Consider the following 20,146-nt stretch of genomic DNA (forward strand, 5'->3'; position numbering starts at 1 on the left):
GTAAATCAAGAGGGAAACAAATAGAAACAGTGAAAGACTTAAACTAAAAACAGATGTCTTCAGTCAAGTCAGACCATATCCATTAATTTTTTGTTCTTTTAATTCCAGAATGCAGAATTCATATATTTCCTTGGGCCGTAAATAAACACTTAGTGCAAAGAATGTTACAGGACGAATGCATACTTTCAGTCAGAATTAACTTTTACTCACAAAGCAGTACATACTCAACAGTCAAAAATGACTAGTAAACACGAAAACAGTTGTGGTTTATATTTTTCTCTCAAATATTTTTGCAATGTTTTGAAAGTTTTTTTTTTTCCATTCTGAAAGGAGAGAGAGAAGTGAATTAATATCCTATTAGAATAATTTCTTGAAAATGAAAAGATGGCAGTGCTTTAAAATACCTGTGATTGCCTTGTACTTTTGTCTTGGGAAAGAGAATTTGGCAGACTTTTTTGATTTTTTAAAATTAACTGGTTGGTCCTCACCCTGGTGTATATAATCACTGCACCTTCGTTATCAATACTCATTAAAGATATAAACTGTTACATACTGGATATGTAAGGCATATATAGAATGTATAATAAAGCCATACATTTCATCCCTGCCTATATGAAAAACATGGTTTTATGCCTTGTTATAATTCATATTTATATACACATAGAGAAAATCAGATTACTTAGCACCCACTTGTCTGGTTTGCAGAGAATCTGATCACACAGAACAGCCAAGAGCTAAGAAGTAAGGAAGTCAACATACTTTCCAGCTTGACATAGGTGTCACATATTCCTCAAAGCAGCCATAAAAAATGGCCTGTGGGTGAAGCTGTTAGGAGGGGTCAGATTTGATGAATGTTTAATTTACACATAGTTCTAAATAGATTTGTTTCTCTGATTCCCAGAGTAGATGACATATGTTAAGTTTGATGTCTGCAGAAGGGAAGCATGTTCTTAGCAGCAGCCCCTAGGGAAGGAGAGAGGAGGAAGGAGCAGGAGTGCCCCCTCCATGTCCAGGGCTGTCCATGTGACCTGGACCCACACGGGATTCATTTGGGCATACTTCATATTTTAAAATCAGGAAACATGCACTGGGTATATGTCAAACTTTCAAACTGGTGAAGCAGATTACACAATTTTATATTGCATTAAGAAGGATGAATAATTTTCATTGAAAATGGCTGAAAGACATAGGACATTTTGGCTCTGCAGGATTACGGAGTTATGTGGTACACTGAATTTGAAGACAGTGCTGGGTAATTTTCAGACTTTGTATGGCAACTATCAAGACCTGTGTCCAAAAGAACTGACTCAGACATCTTAATATTAACTCCTAAATAGTGCAGTTAAAATAGAGTCATACAGTTCATCCCTGCGTATGTGAAGAACATGGATTTATGCCTTGTTATAATATATATTTGTGCACACATGGAGAAAATCAGATTAGTTATAAAATATACGAAATGTGTTAAAGTGATAGGGTAGTATATCCTTCATCTGTTGAATTTCTAGCATTTTTTGTGCATCCTGACATCACAGCAACAAAGATATGACAATACCAAGAGGATTCCTTTCTTCCTACATCCCTACTCCTTTCCCCTTTATCTTACAAGGCCAAGCACAGTGAGTAATTGACATTTTCAATATGCTAGTCCTCCTTCAATCAAAGAAGTTTTCTGGGTTCTAAGTTTGGTAGAATCGAAGCTTTGATTCTATCGATGCTATGTTAATAGATTTTTACACTTTTTTTTTTTTTTCAAGATTGATTTATTTATTTATACAAGCACTGGGTACAGTCAGAAGCACGGGAGGGTGAGAGAAATCACCAGAGGCAGAGTGGAGAGTAGAGCAGAGCAGGCAGACTGACAGAGTACACTGCTGAGGGGAGCAGCAGGCGGCAGGAGAGGTCTGTGCGCCATGTGGGACCCTCACCCCTCGGCCAGGGATCAAACTGGCGCTGCAGAGGCTGCGGGCAGCTTCCCAACCCAGCACTCAACCGCTGCGCCACCGGGGAGGCCCTCTTATTTATTTATTTATTTATTTTTCATTACCATACTCTTTGATTCTCAAAGGAAAGCAGGGAGGGCAAAATTTAAAGCAAAGGAAGTAAGGTATTGTAATGTTTCCTTAAAAAAGTTTTATGTTTGCATTCTCAGCCATTCTTATTGAGGAAAATTTGGAAAAAAAATGAGAAATGTTAAGGGAGGTCAGTGAAAACCACCTGAATTCACCACACACATGCATAGCAGTCATCTACATCTACGGGGACTTAGGAAATTTACAAGGAAGGGGTGCCACTCACACCCAAGTCTGTTTCTGGCATAGCCGTCACCCTACTTTCTCCACATAGAGCTTCTGGGTCACTTCTCCCAGCAGTTAATTTTGTTAAAGATTTATTTTTATTTATTTATGCACACAAGAACTGGGGGGTGAGAGGATTCACCAGAGACAGAGTGGGGAGCAGAGCAGGCAGATCTACTGAAATACACTGCTGAGGGGAGCAGCGAGTGAGACAGGAGAGGTCTGGTGTGCCATGTGGGTTAGCTCCCTGGCCAGGATTGAACTCATGCCGGTAGCTTGATAGTGACTTGACCCCTTGTGCCACCAAAAAGGCCCCCTCCCAGCAGTTATGTAGAGCCTGTTTATAGCGCCTCCTCATTTGGAATTGCCTGTATTATCTTGCAGTCCTTATGTCTACCCAAAATTTTCTGAATTTTAAAATATGTAGAAGTCCTTCTAAGGTTAGCCTGATGTATAGATCATTTCTGTTTTGGGAATAGTTGTTTGATGGCTGCGTGCAGCAGCCAGGATGGCCACAGGTGGAAGGGAGCATTTGAAGACTGAGTCGCCATGTCTGCTGTAACTTCAGGCTCATATCCAAGGAGCACACACACCTCTACATTTTGTGTTTTAGACTTATTTATTTTGCTTTGAAACTTGAAAAACACTTAGTGTCCCTTGCAAAATAGCCATTCATCTAATGATAAAATACAGCAAAACTCTTTTCAGTATCACTATTTAGGAAAAAAAAAAAGTTTATTTTCAGGATTGACAGCGACCATCTCTGTAAGTCACCACAAGTATGTGGAGGAAGAGAAGCTATTTTAAGGAAGTGCACACACACAGGAGCCAAGGTTGAACATTAAACTGAGTAAGAACACAAAGGGCAGCGGGTTCGCATCCAAGGTGAATATCAGGGTTTCAGGACAGTCCCCTCTCAGTTTGCTCCAAACTTCCCTCCGATGGAGTTCAGCCTAGCCCTTCCAGCCAGGTCATGTAACATCTCTCTGATCAACCTGTAGATTTGCTGCCCTGTGTTGGGGCTGCAGAGGTCTAACCCAGAGAAAGGAGGGAAGCATGTACTTAAAGAACTGTGGGTGGAAATGCTATGAATACTAAGAAGGACTTTGGAAAGGACTACTTCCCTTACAAAGCACCTTGTGCCCCTGGTGGCACAAAGGGTTAAGATGCAACCTGTGAAGCTATCCACAGGCACTGCAGCCACTGCAGCACAAGTTTGATCCCCGGCAGGCAAGGGAGCTACCCACGTGGTACAGCAGACATTTCCTGCCTTACCTGCTGCTCCCCTCAGCAGTGTATTTCAGTCAGTCTGCCTGTTGTGATACCCACTCTGTCTCTGATGAATCCTCTCACCCCCCCACACCTCTGGACTGTACCCCAGTTCTTGTATGCATAATTAAATAAATCTTAAAACAAACAAACAAACAAAAACCCACAAAGCATCATGAGTGTGGGGGAAATGAAACTGTTACATATTTTTCTATAATTCACTTCATAATATAAAAAAAAGTCTTAAAATCTGTTCCTATTGTTTTTGTGGCTCCCTCAGCCCTTCTACACCTTTCTCTAGAACAGAGGCACATACTGATTCTTTTCTCTTGCTTTTCTGTCTGGTATTCCTTTGCATTCATAGGTTCTACTTTCTCAGATACAGGTATTATTTACTTGGTCCTGCTTCTGCAAGTGTCTCCCTTAGCTTCATGATGAAAGTTCAGCAGTTCTCCCAGAAATTCATAAGGGACTTAAGAGATCTGAGAAATTCAACATTTCGTGGAGGTCATATAGAGGAGTTGCTTCATACACTGGGATTCTGTTTCAGAGTGTTTCTTTTTTACAGGGTGGACTTTCTTTCTTTTTCAGACCCTCCTCATCTTTTTCCTGCATTTCATCCTCCTGTGCCAATTGAATCGCGACACCACGAGGGGCGTTACCATTATGATCCATCTCCGATTCCACCGTTGCATGTGTGAGTATTACAACTTTAGCCACTAAGGAAAAATAACAAAATACTGGCTTTTACAGTCTCAGGACTTTTTGTTAACAACACAGCTATTTGGCTTTGAAGATATGACAGATGTTTAAGATTTACTTTCGAAATCCAGTAGGCCTATATGTTATAGACACAATGAAGCAGACCCTGCTGCCTCCTGAAGAATGCCTGTCCCCCTAGGTGTCTGCCAAGTATTTCCTATGTATTTTGCTGACATGTGTTCTGTGGACTCTAACTATTAAGTTAAAAAGTAGAGGCCTAATGGAAGGGAATGTCTCAGAATATGTCTTTGATTGCAATTAAAGTGTGAAGTTTCTCATGCTAAAATTTCTGTTAGGAAAAAGTCTTGTCCCAGGGCTCACAATGGATCATAATGAAATTTTTATGGTAAATTTTCATAGCCCCCCCCCTGGTGTGTACACCAACATTCACTTGATGGATGGGAATGTCACCTAAACAAAATGGCAAATGTGATCGAGCACATGATTTACTCAAAGATAAAAGGAAAAAATGGTGGTGATAACATACATTAGAAAGGGAAGGAGAACATCTCCTGATATGAAGTAGTGTGTTATTCCATTTGGAGGAAAAATGAATAGTGGGCTTGCAAACTTAAAAAGGTGTTCTTACATAGTGTTGTCCAGACAATCATCTCTACCACAATAACTCCAGCTCCTCTCTGGAGGGGCTGTCCTTCACTGACTGTTTGATATATACATTTAGTCATGTCTGGTAATCATCCTTCATTCTAAGACAGTAAAGTTAGAAAAGCACAAATAATACTTTGAAGAATAATGCTGGTTATTTAGATGGTAGATTGCATCTCCATGGCTATTAGTTACAGCTGTGTAATTATATATATGCCAAAGAAAAATGAAGTTGTTTTATAACAAGTCCTCCTCTGTGAACAGAATTAATTGATATTAACAACCCTAACTACATGCCCAAGTACACATATAATATTTTACCAACAGTTTTTTGGATCCATCTCCCATTACTGAATTGTAATTTCAGAGCAGATTTGCCTGGAGGTAAGTAATAAATCTGTGTTGCAGACTTCTATAAGCATTAAAGGAGAAGTGGGTATTTATAGAAAGAGAATACAGAAACTTGTGACTTGCGCTTCAGCTTTGCCCTAGAACATAAGTATTTACAGGATTCTAAAACCTGCTAAAAATACACTCAATAAGACCTTAAGGCCAATTTAAACCCCTCCCCCATATAAAGGGAAGGAAACATCAAATTTAGGCAGAAGCCTGCCATGTAGTTTACCCCATTTTATAGAGGTTTGCAGCACAGATGGAACCCCAGGGTCCTCAGAGGGGCTCTGCCCTGTGGTCTAGAGCCAGCCAGGGCCTTCTCGGCCTTGCGATCTCAGATGGCTGATTCCTTCAAGGTTCCAGTCTCTGCAGTGATATACCAATTTAAATCAGATTTTGTATGGAATCTTCGAATTCTTCACTCTTCATTGTTTCAAAAATCCTGTCATAGAGACATTTCAAAAAATGAATTTATACAATAGACTGAACTAGTTCCTCTGGGTTCATTATAGTTTGCCTTTTAATTAAATTAAAAGACGACTTTATCAATAAAATCCCAAGTCTGTGGCAAAATGCAACAACAGCAAGTGTTCATATAGCCACACCATTCTAGATTCTGATCTCTGTACCCAGAGTAATGGGTCAGTGATACAAGCACCACAAGGTAAGCCTGGCCAAATATGGAGAATCCTGAGAGAGGGGGTTGCATTTCATATAGCTGAGCTGGAAATTCTACAGATTTTAGTGTTTCCTGCTTTTTTTACCCATGCCTTAGGATACCATAGCAATAATTGATTTACTTAATCCTCTACCTGCCTAAACATATAGTTACCAAAGACTCATAATGTAAGGCTGGGTGGTAATCCTGAGCCTGGTCTCCAGGGGTTCTAAAAGGGAATGCCACTGCTCTGGGCACAAAGCCCAGTAAATAGTCAGTGGCTCTAGGGAGGTCCTGGGGAGAGACATCGAGCTTATGAAGTAGACTCCCAGAGCTAGGGCACTGCGCACTTCTCTGCCTTCTAACATGGCATTGTTCCTCGCTCATTGCCCTCAGCCACCTTCCCTCTCTTGAAAGTGAGAGGCAAACTCCTGCTCCAGCCTCTCACTTTCAAGGCCTATTCAAATGTCTCTGTGACTGACTGTCCTAGTAGCACTGTGTGTTTATGGCAAGGGATTGATATTTGAGAAAGGAGAGGGTCCTGAGCTCAGTCCCCCAATGATACAAAATGACAACTGCAGTTAAGTTTTGGGAGTCAAAACTTACATGCAGATTTTCAGCTGCTCAGAAGGGGGGCTCCCCTAGCCACTCCTCCCATCCCCAGTTTTTCAAGGATTAACTGCCCTGTTTTCTTTCCATGGAAATGAAGTGATCTGCAAAAGTTGCCTCTCAAACTGCAGAAAGCTTTCAATGAAATCATGTTCAGTGAAGTCACTTTTAAAAGCACAGCAATCTCTGAACAGATGCTGAGTCAGCACTGGAGGCAGTTGGGGGCATGAAGAATACCTGGTTTCTTTTCTGGCTTGATTCAGTCTTGACTGACTGCCTGGGCTGCTTCTACTTTCTGAGGCGCTGTAAGTAGAAGCCAGTGATTTTGGAGTGGAGGACAAGACAGGTGAATATGGCCTAGTTTCTGAAATCTGAAAAGTATATCTCTTTGCTGAAGGGTAAAGCAGTAACCTGGAAAAGTAAAGTGATTTTATCTAGAACCTGAATTCCAAAGTGCTTGCTATTAAATTGTCCTAGAGAAAATGAGATCAAGTGAACTTACTAGATTTTTAGAATAAATATTTTTAATTATAAGAAGACAAAATTTGGGAACATTCTCATTATTTTGTACACATAATAGTTCTTCTTGTGCCAACTTTTAAAAATTAAATTATAAGTCTCTTGAAAACAGAATTTGTGTTGATGATGGAAATGCCAACAGATCTCTGTTTAGAAGGATGGCAGACGCTGTGATAATTATGCTGACATAGCCTATCATTAAAGATTCTATTGAAAGAGGTTTATAAATTGCTCTTCTTTTTAGATAAACCACCCTATATTAAGGCATCAATGATATGGTGCAGAATTAAATTAAAATCTCATAAAATGAAATATGTTCTGTATTAGCTGTTTGACACTTAATTTGCCTCTGAATGAGTAGAGGAAATCACAAATTAACCTGCCTTTGTTTTTCCAACCATAGCTTATTAGGTGTTAGAACAACTGCAATTACAGCTTGATAATAACCAGCAAGCCTTATAAATATGTACGGAAATATGTCAGTTTGTGTTAAAGAACCCGGTTTGTTAATGGAATGCCTTTAGTTTACCCTACTTGCTCCCACAGCATTATCCACAGATTATGGTTAGGCAGTAGAGAGTGTAGAAACTGAAATAGTTTCAAATACAGTGACAGAAGTAATTCTAGAATTTACTAGTATTTTTTTTTTCCTTAACTCTAAATCACGAGTTCAGATTAAGGACTTGTAGGTGGGACTTGGAATGTAGGTCTCATTTTTCCTTGAGTTGTCACATAAAGATTGTCACAGAAAATGGGCAGTTCCTCCAGTGTGTTTATTTAATTCCATCATTTTGAAAATTAAGAAACACTGGATGTCAAGAATCTCTTTTTCTTCTGAAAGTTGTTCTTCACTGAATTCACTAGAAATTATGCCCAATAGAAAATTGTTTTTTTTTTTTTTAAATCTGAAGTTTGTTTTTTTTTTGAAAATCTCTTCAATCATTTGCTTTGATCTTAAGTTCCCTGTTTCAGTATGTTATTTATTAAGCTTCTTTGTTAAGAAAACAATATAATATTTTAGAAAGCAAACCAGTGACTCAGTGAGTACATTTTATTATATTAATGAGATTATTGGGAGCATTAATGACAGAACTTGAATCTGTCTCCACATAGTGAAACTAATAATTTTGTGTTTATTGTTACTTCACGGCCTTCCCTGTATTTTCTGCCTTGTGTTGTTTACACCAGGGCTGTGGTCTCGTGTCACTCTGGAGGAGCGCTGTTGTATTCTGTGGGAAAGGATGAGGCTCTCTAGGTTAAAGATACTACTGTTTAAAAGATTTCACTTGGAAATGTAGATAATTGGAATATTACATTCCCTTCCCCAAGATCATGGATGTATTTTCATGTGACTACTTTCAATTAATAAAAAAAAAAAATACTTTCTCTTTCAGTTTGAGTATGTACTTTAAAATAAAACATCAGTGCTAGAACTTATTTATGCATGCTTTATTTGCATGCTTGCTTATAAAAACTAGACCTAGTATATTCATAAATGCTCAAATTATAGAGTTTTAACTTCCATGGTCATTCTGGATTTTTCACTTGGGGAAAACATAGCTTTCTTTTATGTTGAACTTTTTTGAGCCAGTTTTCACAGTTGAGGATCAATGGGAATTGAATGTTTGACTTCCACTTGTTTCATACTATGTGCTACAATTCATTTTCTAAAACAGGATCCATAGTTATGAAAACATTACAGTAATTCAGTCCCCAGGGACCTCTGAAGGCTGGCCTGAGAGCTGCCCTGGCTTTTGTGGGGGTGAGCAGGGCCCCACCTTCCACTGCATCCCACAGCCCTCACAGTGCCCTCCCTCTCACTATCCACTTTACAACTTCATTTTTTAAAGCCAGCTTCCTAGTTTCTCTCTGGGATGAAGTGATCACTCATGCATTCTTAAAAGGAGAGCCCTTTTTACTCTTCCTTAATGTGGGTCTTTCCAAACTGACTCATTGGACTTATTGACCAGAAAGTAACAAGAGCTATTCTTTCCACTAAAGTTGGTCCATTTCCTGGTGCCTAAGTTGAGAACTCAGTGCTGGGTGGATCCTCAGGAGCAAAGAAGAAACAGAGCACATTGGAAATCAGTAGGGCTTCACTCCAGTGACTATGGCCATCTTTTAGGGATGAGAACAGGGAGAGAGCTAGCAAGTTTGGAGTAGGAATAAATACACTCTTTTTTTTCCTCCCCAGGGAGAGAAAGCTCTTGGAAAAGATGTGTCACGTGATGATAAAAGCTTAGAGAAAGAGCAAGTGATGAGCAGAGCTTCTACTGCGTGCCGTGCCCCCCTCTTTCTCTCCATCCGCCCCCCCCCCCCCCCCCCCCCCCCCCCCCCCCCCCGTGAACTCAGCTTCTTGCTTGTTCTGGGGATGAGGCTTACTGGGAGCTCATGTCATAGTTATTCAAAAGCAGCTTTCAATCTAGATTCCTAGGAGGGTCCATAACTGTTAGTAGCGATTTCATTCTTCTCATTCCCAGAGAAGGGTTCAGTAAAATGTGGAGATTGAGAAAAAATTTTGTATTTTACATCCAGGGGCACAACTAATTTGGAATATTTGGTAGTACAATTTGAAATTACAAAGGGAAGCTCTTTCTCCTGTGTTTTGTTTTGCCATAAATATTATTAAAGCTGGTAAATTGCAATGACATACAGATTAAATTAAACGCAATAGCTAAAGCTGGGTAACACCTTCCATTCCCCCCCCCCCAGAAAAAAAAGAAAAAAGAAAAAAGCGAAAAAAAAAAGATGTATAATTACATCTTTTCAGGGTACATCTTTTCAGGGCAAGGGTGATCTATATTTCTTTTGCATTTCCTGGAGCAAGTCTATACCTAATACATAGTAGCTCCTAAATAAATACTATTTTCAGTGATGATGATGGACTATTATATCCTAGGGCACTATAGAGTGACTGCCATCATCTTTTGTTTTTCACATATGTTTGTTTTTGTTAGTGTTTACCTTATGCCAACAAAATTAGCACACTTAGGCCTCAAGATCCAAAATTTGATTACTTGACATTATATCAAAAGTAGCTATTGCAACTTCAAATGCTCTCCATTGCCAAATGGATTCCTTGATACTAAATCAGCAACTGCTTGCAAAGATTTCTAGTCACCTTACGTGACTTGGTACAATTTGATGTATATTATTACTGCTTCCCAGGACCTTCACATGGAAATAAAATTAGTGCTCTTCAATTCAGTGAACATGCCAGGAAGCTAAGAATACCAAAATTTCAAGGGTAAGGGGAAAATAGAAATGAAGACAAGTCACATGAAAAATATGCAATGACATAACTAACTGTAGCATGACATTTTTGAGTCCTTACTGTGTGATAAGCACAATTTCAAAGACTTTATGTAATTATTTCATGTAATGCTTAGAGTGGCCCTGTGATGGAATTACTATCACTTGCTACATTCTAAAGGAAGTGAAACCTTGACTCAGAGAAGCTATGCATAGCTTAGGAGTAATTAATGCCCTCGTTTTAACTCACTACAGATGTTACAACCTTTCCTTCCAACCTCCGTATTTTGGAAAGAAGTTTCAGTGTCACTGACTGTCATCAGGTAGAAGTGTGACATTGTGAGAAGAACCACCATGAGCCTTTGGCCCAATATGCCTATCTGTGGTTAGAACACTTAAATATACATCAGTGTTTGTGGCTGTAGAACTTGTGATATCAAACAATTGGACAGTTTACACAACTAGCTACAAGGAGTGATTTGGTGACTTATGATTCACCAACTTGATAGGATATTGAACAGTGCTAACAATCATATTTGAGAAGAACAAATAAAACATGGTAAATAATGACCAGAGATTACAGTGATATATCCAGTGGAATTTAAGCCTCCTTGGATTAGGTCACAGCATATATGTGTCTGGAATCTTCTTCCGCAGATACCCAGGGCTATTCTCTCACTCCATTCATTTCCCTGTGATCACAAATACCTCCTTATCAGAGAGGTTTTCTGTGAAGACCATCTAATGAAAAGAGATTGGCAGACTGTGGCCTGTGAACCAAATTCGGCCTGTTTTTGTTAATAAAGTTTTATTGGAACACAGTGACTCCCACTTGTTTATCATTGTCCGTGGCAGCTATAGCAATCAAGGGCAGAGTGGCTGAGAAGAGATGTTGTTCTTCAAAGCCTAAAATACAGTTTCCCAACCCCAGTCTACAACAGCACCCCCTTTTCAGCTTCCTTCTTTGCTTTCTTTTTTCCTTTTTTTAATAAGAAATGCCATGCATCTTATTTTCTGCTTTCAAGCTTTTCCATTGCTATTGCATATCATGTCAGTTCAAAAAAGAAAATTTCCTATTGTTTGGTCATTGTTTCTCATTATTAACTAAACACATTTAAAGCCTGCCTAATTTTCAAGAACTCCCTTAGACTCCCGTAGACCACCTACATCCACACTTCCCTGTCTAGGTATAAATATGTGGCTAAGTTTTATTCTCTGAACTTTTACCATTTTAATGAGCTGGCAGAATAAATCCAGGTCAACCATTACCTACTTTGCATTAAGAAATGAACATAAAACAAATAAATTGTACTCAAATGTTATAATACTTATTTTTTGTTTTGTAGTATTTCTAATGACTGAAATATTGAATTCAGTCATCGGTTGCAAAGAAAGCAGGTCCTAATTATAGTGCATATTCAGAAAGTTTGAGCCCAGGCTTCTTGCATAAAATTCCTGTGCTCTTTGTGCTGCACTCAGCAGTCAGGTCTGGGAGCAGATATTGACTGAAGGTATTCAGGGGCACTGAACTGGAAGCAACTGACTCTATAGAGCCTGCTGTCAAACCTGTTGCAGGGGGCTGGGGGCGGGTACTGGACTGTAACAGACTTTTTTTCTTCAAGTACAGTGCTTCCACTCATGTTAAGTCTGACTTCAAAGAAAACAGAAATTTACTGCCGACGTTTTATTTAGTTTTCAAAATATGTGGTGAAAAAATTGAACTTTAACAGTATTTGTCCCAATGGGAAGACACTTTCAGCTTAGTTTTATGTGACGAATACCTCTAAACTGAAGCTGTCTGTAACTCTTCATACATGGTCATCTCTCCCTCACTTAGGTAACAGAACCCGATTTTCCACCTAAACAAAGACCTGCCATTTCCTATAACCATGCGGCCCGCTGAGTTCATTTCAGACCTTTCCCCAGGGGAACAAAGACCAATGACACAGGGCTGCCTGTCATTCATTCTATTTTGTTATCTTTTATCCTCTCCCTTGCCCTCAGCAAAACTCAAGCATCAAAAAATAAAATGTTTGCACATTTGTTTCCAGGAGTCTGCTTGCTAACTTTTTGAATCCTGAGAAACAAATGAACTAGATTTTTGTTCTTTGGTGATCCAAGCAAACTAAGATTATGAAAGGGAAATAGCAGGAGGGAATTCATTCTCTGAGTCCCAAGGTGAGATGTTTTTGCAGATCATTTTTGCTCGATCATTTGTCATTTTGATGTGATCTTTGTAAAAGACATGATCAAAATAATAGTGAGTGTCATTACATTGGAGATTGGTAAAAATTAAAAAGTGAAATGGGTTATTGGTCCCGTGTTTACTCCTGCCTTAACCTAACTGAAATTGGTGATTTTGCAACAATCTTTATAACTCTGGTGTTTAAGAATATCAAGTGCAGTCTACGCCTCACCTCTGCTTCTCCTTGCCTTCTTTACACACATGCACACGCACACGCGCGTACACACACACACACACCAAGCCGAGAGAAAAGAATGTACAGAAAAATGTACATTTTCAGTAAAGAGAAAAAGAATGCTCTCTAACCTAAAACCATAGATTTAAAAAAATTCAGTCACCTAATATTCTGGGTTATGTAGCATGTCATGTCACATGCTTATAATTTTTTATAAGTATTAAAAACTTTCTTGTACAACTATGGAGAGATTTCATATTCATTAAAATGTTCTCATTTGGTACTGTTATAGGTAGCTTAACCTCAATCTAAAAATATAAACTGACACCAAAATGAATTGTGTGCATCATTGCATTTGAAGGTGTTTTATAGGTTCACTGTGCAGCATCCTCAGCACTAGTCTTACCAGTGAATTGAGGGAGCCTGATGTTCCCCAGGCAACCCTGGTAGTTGGAGCACTCCCTGAGGGAGTTTTAAAATTCAGCGCATCATGAGGATCCCCAGAGCTAACAGGGTATGCAATCCTAGTACTGGAAGATGAGTTAGGCATTACCCAAGGAGCCATCAGTAATCTTCTACATACTTTCAAATAGTACCCAAACATTGCTAAGTTCATGAAAAGGGAACTTTATCTCTATTACATGGGGGTTGGGGAGAGAGAAGTACTGGCAATTAAATGATTTGTCTCATTTGCAAAACAAATCACAAAGCCATGTTGCTTAAATACGATTTACATTTTTGAGACAGAATTCAATGAAAGCATCCCAGCTTTCTAAAATGCTTCTTGTTTCTATTCAAAGTAATCTCTGGTTCCCCCACAGAACAAAGTCACCCTGTTCCTAGCCTGCATTACTTTCCAACAAACCTATACACATCAGTGAAAGTCTCCAGAAACAAACTCTAAATTGGTAATAAAGGCAGCCCTGATTTTAAAAGGATTTTCATAGCATATTTGTTAGTGATATAACAGATTAATATCAGAATTATGTGGGGTTCTATTATTATTTGTATTACCTAGCATTCTGGATTTTTTTCAAGTATTTTATACCCTTTCATACCTTCATTATTTGACTACATGCAGTGTTGTTTATACATGCATAGTAAAATAATGAAGATATACATGCAGTGTTCATGTTTGTTCATTTTCATCTCTATTCTTGGGCTTAGTCAATAAAAAGAGCCCATGATCTTTCATCTTAACGGAAGTAGTCTAGAGGGGGAAGAAGGTCAGCCAAAAGTATTTCAATTTGTTTTAATGATGAGATCTGGTCACCTCAGACTTTGCAAGTCAGGTCAGCAGCTATACATGTAGTTCATTAGATTGAAAAAGAAGAGTACCCGTCAAGATTCCATTGGAAATCAGGGAATTGTGGGGTGGGGGCAGAAGTCGGAGGTCTGCTCTTCTGCAGAAGCCTGCACTATGTCCTGTGGAGGGGTTCTTGCCCAGTCAGAGTGTTACCTGGCTGCAAGTGTCATATTTTATTTCTGGAAGAGACTTTTTGAACTCTAAGTGAGCATTTCATGAGAGTCTCTCCATTCTCTGGAACATGGCCACAGGCTATGCGGGTCTGACTAGGTGGCTCACACACTTGCAAGTCCTCTGCGGCATCTGAGGAGCAATCAGAAGGTACATTACACTATGTTCAATCTGGGTCAATTTCCTTAATTTCCCCCATCTTTTGTCCCAGAAAAATAGGTGTAAGATATTTTGGTTATTGTTGTTTGATATTTCTCTGTCTGTTGGAGGGAGAAGGTATGTGGAAGTTGAATTGGAAGGAATGAAAATTAGACTCCACCCCCCCCCAAGTGTATCAGAGAAAAATATCCTTCTTGGTCTGTTTGCTTTGCAAAGGGTGTTCTTTGATGAGGTCTTTGTCCAAGGCCCCCACTGAAGTCTCAGTGTACTCAAGCTTTAGAAAAGGCTATTGGCCCTTCTTTGTTTTCTTTGTTGAACTGTTTATTTTGCTTTCTTCCCACGAGGTTCCCTGGCCTTGCTCTGACAACGCTTTTCTGCATGAATTACATTCCTCAGAGCCACAAGTCTCTGAATTCTTCCAGTCCATTTGATTCCAGCCTGTGTGATTAGTCCACAGCTTCAACCTGCCATGGGTCTGCCAGACAGAGAGCTTGCTAAGTGTCCCTAATGTGGAGACCGTGAAGACATTTCGTAACATCATTAGTGAGCAGGGTAGCACTTCATTCCAGTTTAATAACATAATATAGTTGTTGTTGAATCATCGCTAACTTTAAAATCACTGAAGGAGGCTACAAGTCATGTGGTTTTCTTTCGATGTGAATAAGGCTACTGAAAGGAGGTAGTTCAGGTTAGTATACTCTCAGTAACCTAAATTGTCCTGGACAGGGTGGAAGGGGAGCCTGTTAGCTCCATCGAAGTTAGATTTACATTTTGAAGGAATGTCGTAATCATTTGCACAAAATGCATTTCCATCTGTGTTGAAATACAACAACAATAATGAGAATTATTCTGACATTTCCATCATAATCATTACATTTTTCTTATGCATATATTTTATTTTCTAAGGTAAGGTATATGACCGAGACAGATATGAAGAATAAACTTATGAATTATGTTTTTTTTAACCGCTATTAATAAAGATCACATTTTTGGTTCTTTAATGATATTTATCCCTTCATTGAAGGTACTAGTAAACCATTGTGATGCCACTAGATCCAACTCATTTACCGTAAAACAGAATTTTGTAAGGGTTCTGTTTACCTGCTCTCACCTGTTTCTTACACATGAGAATCTTGGCTATAACAGACAGGTGGGGTGCACCACTTAACTGGGACCTGCATTTATTGATCATGTACTTGGAAATAGTTTGAGCTTCCCTAAGAGGACCAAAGAGTTTGTCCCAAATGACTGGATACACAATCTGTGATAAAAATGATGCCTGGTGTAAATAGCTAGTTATATGCAGCAGCTCTTCCTTAAAATGCTGTGGATTTTTAAATCCTTAGAAGTACTGTGACTAGGCACAGTTCTGGTTTCTTGGTACCCTCCTTTTCTTGCTAGATCTGGTGTGAACTAGTTTTTGGTGTTTGATCTTCATGAACCCCCAATTACTGTATTCTCAAGGCACAGTTTTCATTGGGGATATCTTCAGCAGTATTTTCTTTGGCAAATAAATGCATTCACTCTACAGGATCAAGGTTCTTTCTAATTAGGGAGGATTGTCTGGGAGATGGGTGTTAAACCACTTTTGGCCAGAACAAGCGTTTCCTCCTTAGAGTGGACTCTGAACACAGACCACCTCCAGTGAGCTGCAACAGCTGCTCAAGTGCTCCCCTTGTGAGCACAATTAAACAGCCCTCATGAGGAGGACTGGATTACAGCTTTTTTGAGGACTGGATTACAGCTTTGCCGAGTCATCACCTCTGAGCATACCCTTCCCCTTTCAATACAATGTTGGTTTCATTGGTGCTTAATAATGCTGTTTTCTGGGTTTCAAAGGTAATTCCAGAAAATTCAAACATAACTTTATCGGCATGTGGCTTCTGATGATCCTTTCTTAAAGCCATTGTATAAATTGTTTTCATAATAAACGTGGGCCTTGGTTGAGTTGCAATCTCAGCCCTGCACAAATTAACTACCCTTGAACACTTTCCCTGACCTCTCAGGCTGCCTTGCTGTCATCTCTGAAATAAAGTGTTGGGTTAATGACCTCTAAGTTCCCTTCCTAAACCCCATGGCTATGGGATGATTTGGGCTCATAGATTTTACCTTGTATGTGGACACTTGTGAAAGCGTGCCATTCTCTCTCCCTACTCCTTCCCCTCTTATGAGAAGATCTGCCAAGTGTCTTGCCCAGACACTGGGCATCCTGGGCATCCCTCCTTCTTTCCACCTTGTACCCTCGAATGTGGCCTCAAACGCGCTACCTCAGTTGCCAGCCGTTGGCTTTCAGGGCTTCTAGACACCACCTGTGCCATTTAAATGTCGTTCAAATAGGTTTCCGTTTGAATGAAAAGATAACAAAAAGATCATACCATCTGTAACATTAACAGCTTTAATGATGGTAAAGCATAGGTGTGTCTAAGCGCCTAGGCATATATTTGCATTTGATGGAGGTTAGTTTTCCTTTCTGTTTATAGTTTTCCTTTTGCTTTATCTCATAGACTGGGTTTTAATCATACTCAGATGCTTACTATCTGATTAGTTACTCTATCCAAACCTAGTTTCATTATTCAGTCCCTTTCTAGATCAAGAATTCTAAGAATGAGCATATAGATAGCAATTAACACAGGGCCTGTCCCATCATAGGTATTTGACGAATGGTAGAATTGCTCAAACATGTCCATCACCGTAGTTCAGTCATCTATTCTAAGTTTTACATCCTTTTGTTACCTATTTTTTTTAATATTACCTTTAAAAAATTTAAGGAAGTAACATTGGTTGATAAAATCATATAGGTTTTCCGTTTACCTTTAACATCTCTGAAATTGGAATCTCTTATAATCTGTACAGTTTTATGATCACTGTTGGTAGAGTGGCAGTCTTGAGGGAGTTCCAGGTATCTCTAACTAAAATTATTATGCCTCGTATTTTGCATTTTGTGCAAGTACGCAAGTGACATAATAAAACCTATGTCTTACTAGGTCTAAGAGAACTCTTTTCAGAAAGTAAAAAAAACTGAAGTATTGTCATTTTTAGTGGCACCTAAAATAACGTTGCATCTTGAGATCAGTAGCATCTTAATTTTGATTAACTCCTATATATGCTAAAGATACTGTGTGTGTGTGTGTGTGTGTGTGTGTGTGTGTGTGTGTGTGTAGGTACATAGTCATCAAAGAAATGTTTTTTTTGTCAGATTTTTTCTCAGAGTCCGGCCAAGCTTTCTTAAATGTTATATTAATGGATCCAGTGCAGGACTATAAAGTTAAACTGTAGAGAATGTTTTCAAAATGCTATTGCTGCCTAAATCACACAAAGTGAAAAGGAGGACAGCGTGAGGCTGAGCAGTGTGGAAGAGGGGGGCGTGTGCTGCAGGCTTGCTGGGGAGTGTGTTTGTGCAGACGCGCGGCACAGGCTCTCGGAGGGTGAGACTTCATGATTAATGGTGTTTATTCTTGACAGAAGCCTCCTTTATTTATCTGCAATACAGTTTAGCGATTTTATCAGGCACCTGAATGAAAAATATTCAGTCATACCAATATTGCAGTGTAAATTGAGTAGAGTCACTTTTTATTATATCTTTCTGCCTTATCATCTGCACAGTAATTTTCTAGCAGAGGTTTGATATGGAAAGGCTGGATTTAGCTGTACTTGACACAAAGCCTCTTCAATTTCCCCTAAAAGTTCAGGCTGCTCTTAGAAATGTGTGTGTGTATGTGTCTGTGTGTGTATGTGTGTGTGTGTGTGTGTGTGTGTGTGTGTATAATATATAAACCCTCTCTCTTATCCAAGCAATTTCAGGATTTGAAAGAATAAAGATAAAATGCACAAACTGGGATGGGAGAAGTGTCGTTAATATAAAAACATCTAATAGCTGTGAACTCACTGCAAAAGCTCCTTTAGCATTTAAGCTGTGGCTCAGCACTGAGCCTTTTGCATGGCTGCATGGGCCCGCTTTCTCCTAATCAATCACCATCCAAATCCAATTAGCATAAAGCACAGCCTTTCCTTTCTCCTGGGAGTAATAGCAAGCTGAAGACCAGTGGCCCCTAGAGGACACCAGTCCTGTGATGATGGAGAGGGAGAGAAGAAAGGAGAAGAGGCCTCATGTGTAGAGTACTCAAGTCAAATGTCACTAAATTTTATACTAAAGTTTATTCAAGTAACAAACTTTATAATATTGATTGTCAAAGGTAATCAACAGCATACAGAACAAGTCTGAATGACAAAAACACTGGAGTTTTAGGACAATAAAAGACTTCTAACTGGAGGGTGGCATAGAGATCAAATCCTCATATTTTAGAGATGAGAAAAATGAGGGCCAGAAATTTGTTTCCAGGAATTCTGTAGTGCTATGCATAGCTTCTCCAAGGGTAATCTGAACCAGCCCTTTAGATATTTCCGGTCATTTAAATCTGTCCTCGCTGTGGCATCAGAAGATTACTTTGACTGTGAAGAAGGGAATGCAGTTGTAGATTCTGTGTTTCCTTTTCAGTTGGCCAGACTCCTTTTCACTCTTCCTTGATGTTTTTCCCTATGAATTTCTCTGAAGTCATGATAACAAGAACCCCGAAGAATGATCGGTTTATGTAGAAGCTAATGATTCTTTTCTATTGAATAATACAAATTGTTCTCCAGTTTTTCGCCCTCACAGAGGTTACAATCTGGAAGATTCAGAAGTTTTCTGGGGTATAAAATCTTAGTGCGCATGTAGTACACTCTTATTTACAGTGTCTACTTCCTGTTAAATCTAGTCTCCTACCACTCAAAAAATGGCCTGATGTTTTCACCTTTATAGACCAGAGGCCCTGCGCAAAGTGTGGCATGGCATTTTATTCCGGTAGAGAGCTATTTAGACCATTAATAATAGTTCCTTAGTCAACTACCCTAGAACCACTCAAAATCAGGATGCTTTAAAGAGTTAGGGAAACTATGAATAAGATGTATTTTGACATCTTAACAACTCAGAAAGCAGCCCTGTTTATTGTTTATGCCTAACAGCAATAACATCAACAATCAACAATAATAGTGGCAGCTCTCCTGTCCACCTGTGTCTATGCAGGCATCTATTAGCAAACCGGTTCCTTTTAGAGGCAGCTATTTCTGCCTGCTTATGTCTGTGCAAGTATCCTTTTATTTTTTTCCTTTTTAAAATAATAAACCTGCCATCTAGGTGTAACTAATAATAATAATAATAATAATTGGAAAGATAATGATGCTACTGGTAATATAGAAAAAAGTTCAGAGCAGATACTGGAAGACAAGTCTAAGCTTAATGTGCCAGCAGCTGCTGATAAAGAATTTATTCTTGTTGGTTCTTGAAGTAACATTTTCTAAGTATAAATTAAAAATAGAAACCCCCATACTCTTCTTGGCCCTTAATTCCAGATGTGCCATGTCTTTAGTGAAACTACCCTCCATACCACCTCTAAGAGGACTCAACATGAGAAAAGGATAAACTGTTGGAGCCTAACTTCTTATTTCTAATGAATTATTTCCACTCAATGTCTGAAGCCTCCTGCTGGCAAGCTTCTCACTTAATAATGAATCTTGAGTTGGGACTCTCAGGATTTTTAAAATATCTGTTTACCTTAAATTGTTGAAATCTCCACATAAATGATGAGTATAGAATTGTTTGTTAATTAAACCAGTAGTTATGATGGAATCTCTTGAATGTATTTTTTGGTCTTTTTTTCTTATCCCTGGTGGGTATCATGATTCAAAT

At 39.0% G+C, this 20,146-nt stretch overlaps 1 protein-coding gene across 1 annotated transcript in view; it reads left to right on the top strand.

Moving 5' to 3' along the window:
* Window positions 1–20,146, top strand: part of GLI3 (GLI family zinc finger 3) — a 285,419-nt gene that overhangs the window by 155,681 nt on the left and 109,592 nt on the right. The window contains exon 4 of the mRNA XM_037507112.2: window positions 4,158–4,263. Coding sequence (XP_037363009.1) covers window positions 4,158–4,263 — 106 coding nt within the window. The remainder of the gene's footprint in view (window positions 1–4,157; window positions 4,264–20,146) is intronic.

This window comes from Talpa occidentalis, unplaced genomic scaffold (assembly GCF_014898055.3).
Source record: "Talpa occidentalis isolate TD23 unplaced genomic scaffold, MPIMG_talOcc4v2.1, whole genome shotgun sequence".
NCBI lineage: Eukaryota > Metazoa > Chordata > Mammalia > Eulipotyphla > Talpidae > Talpa > Talpa occidentalis.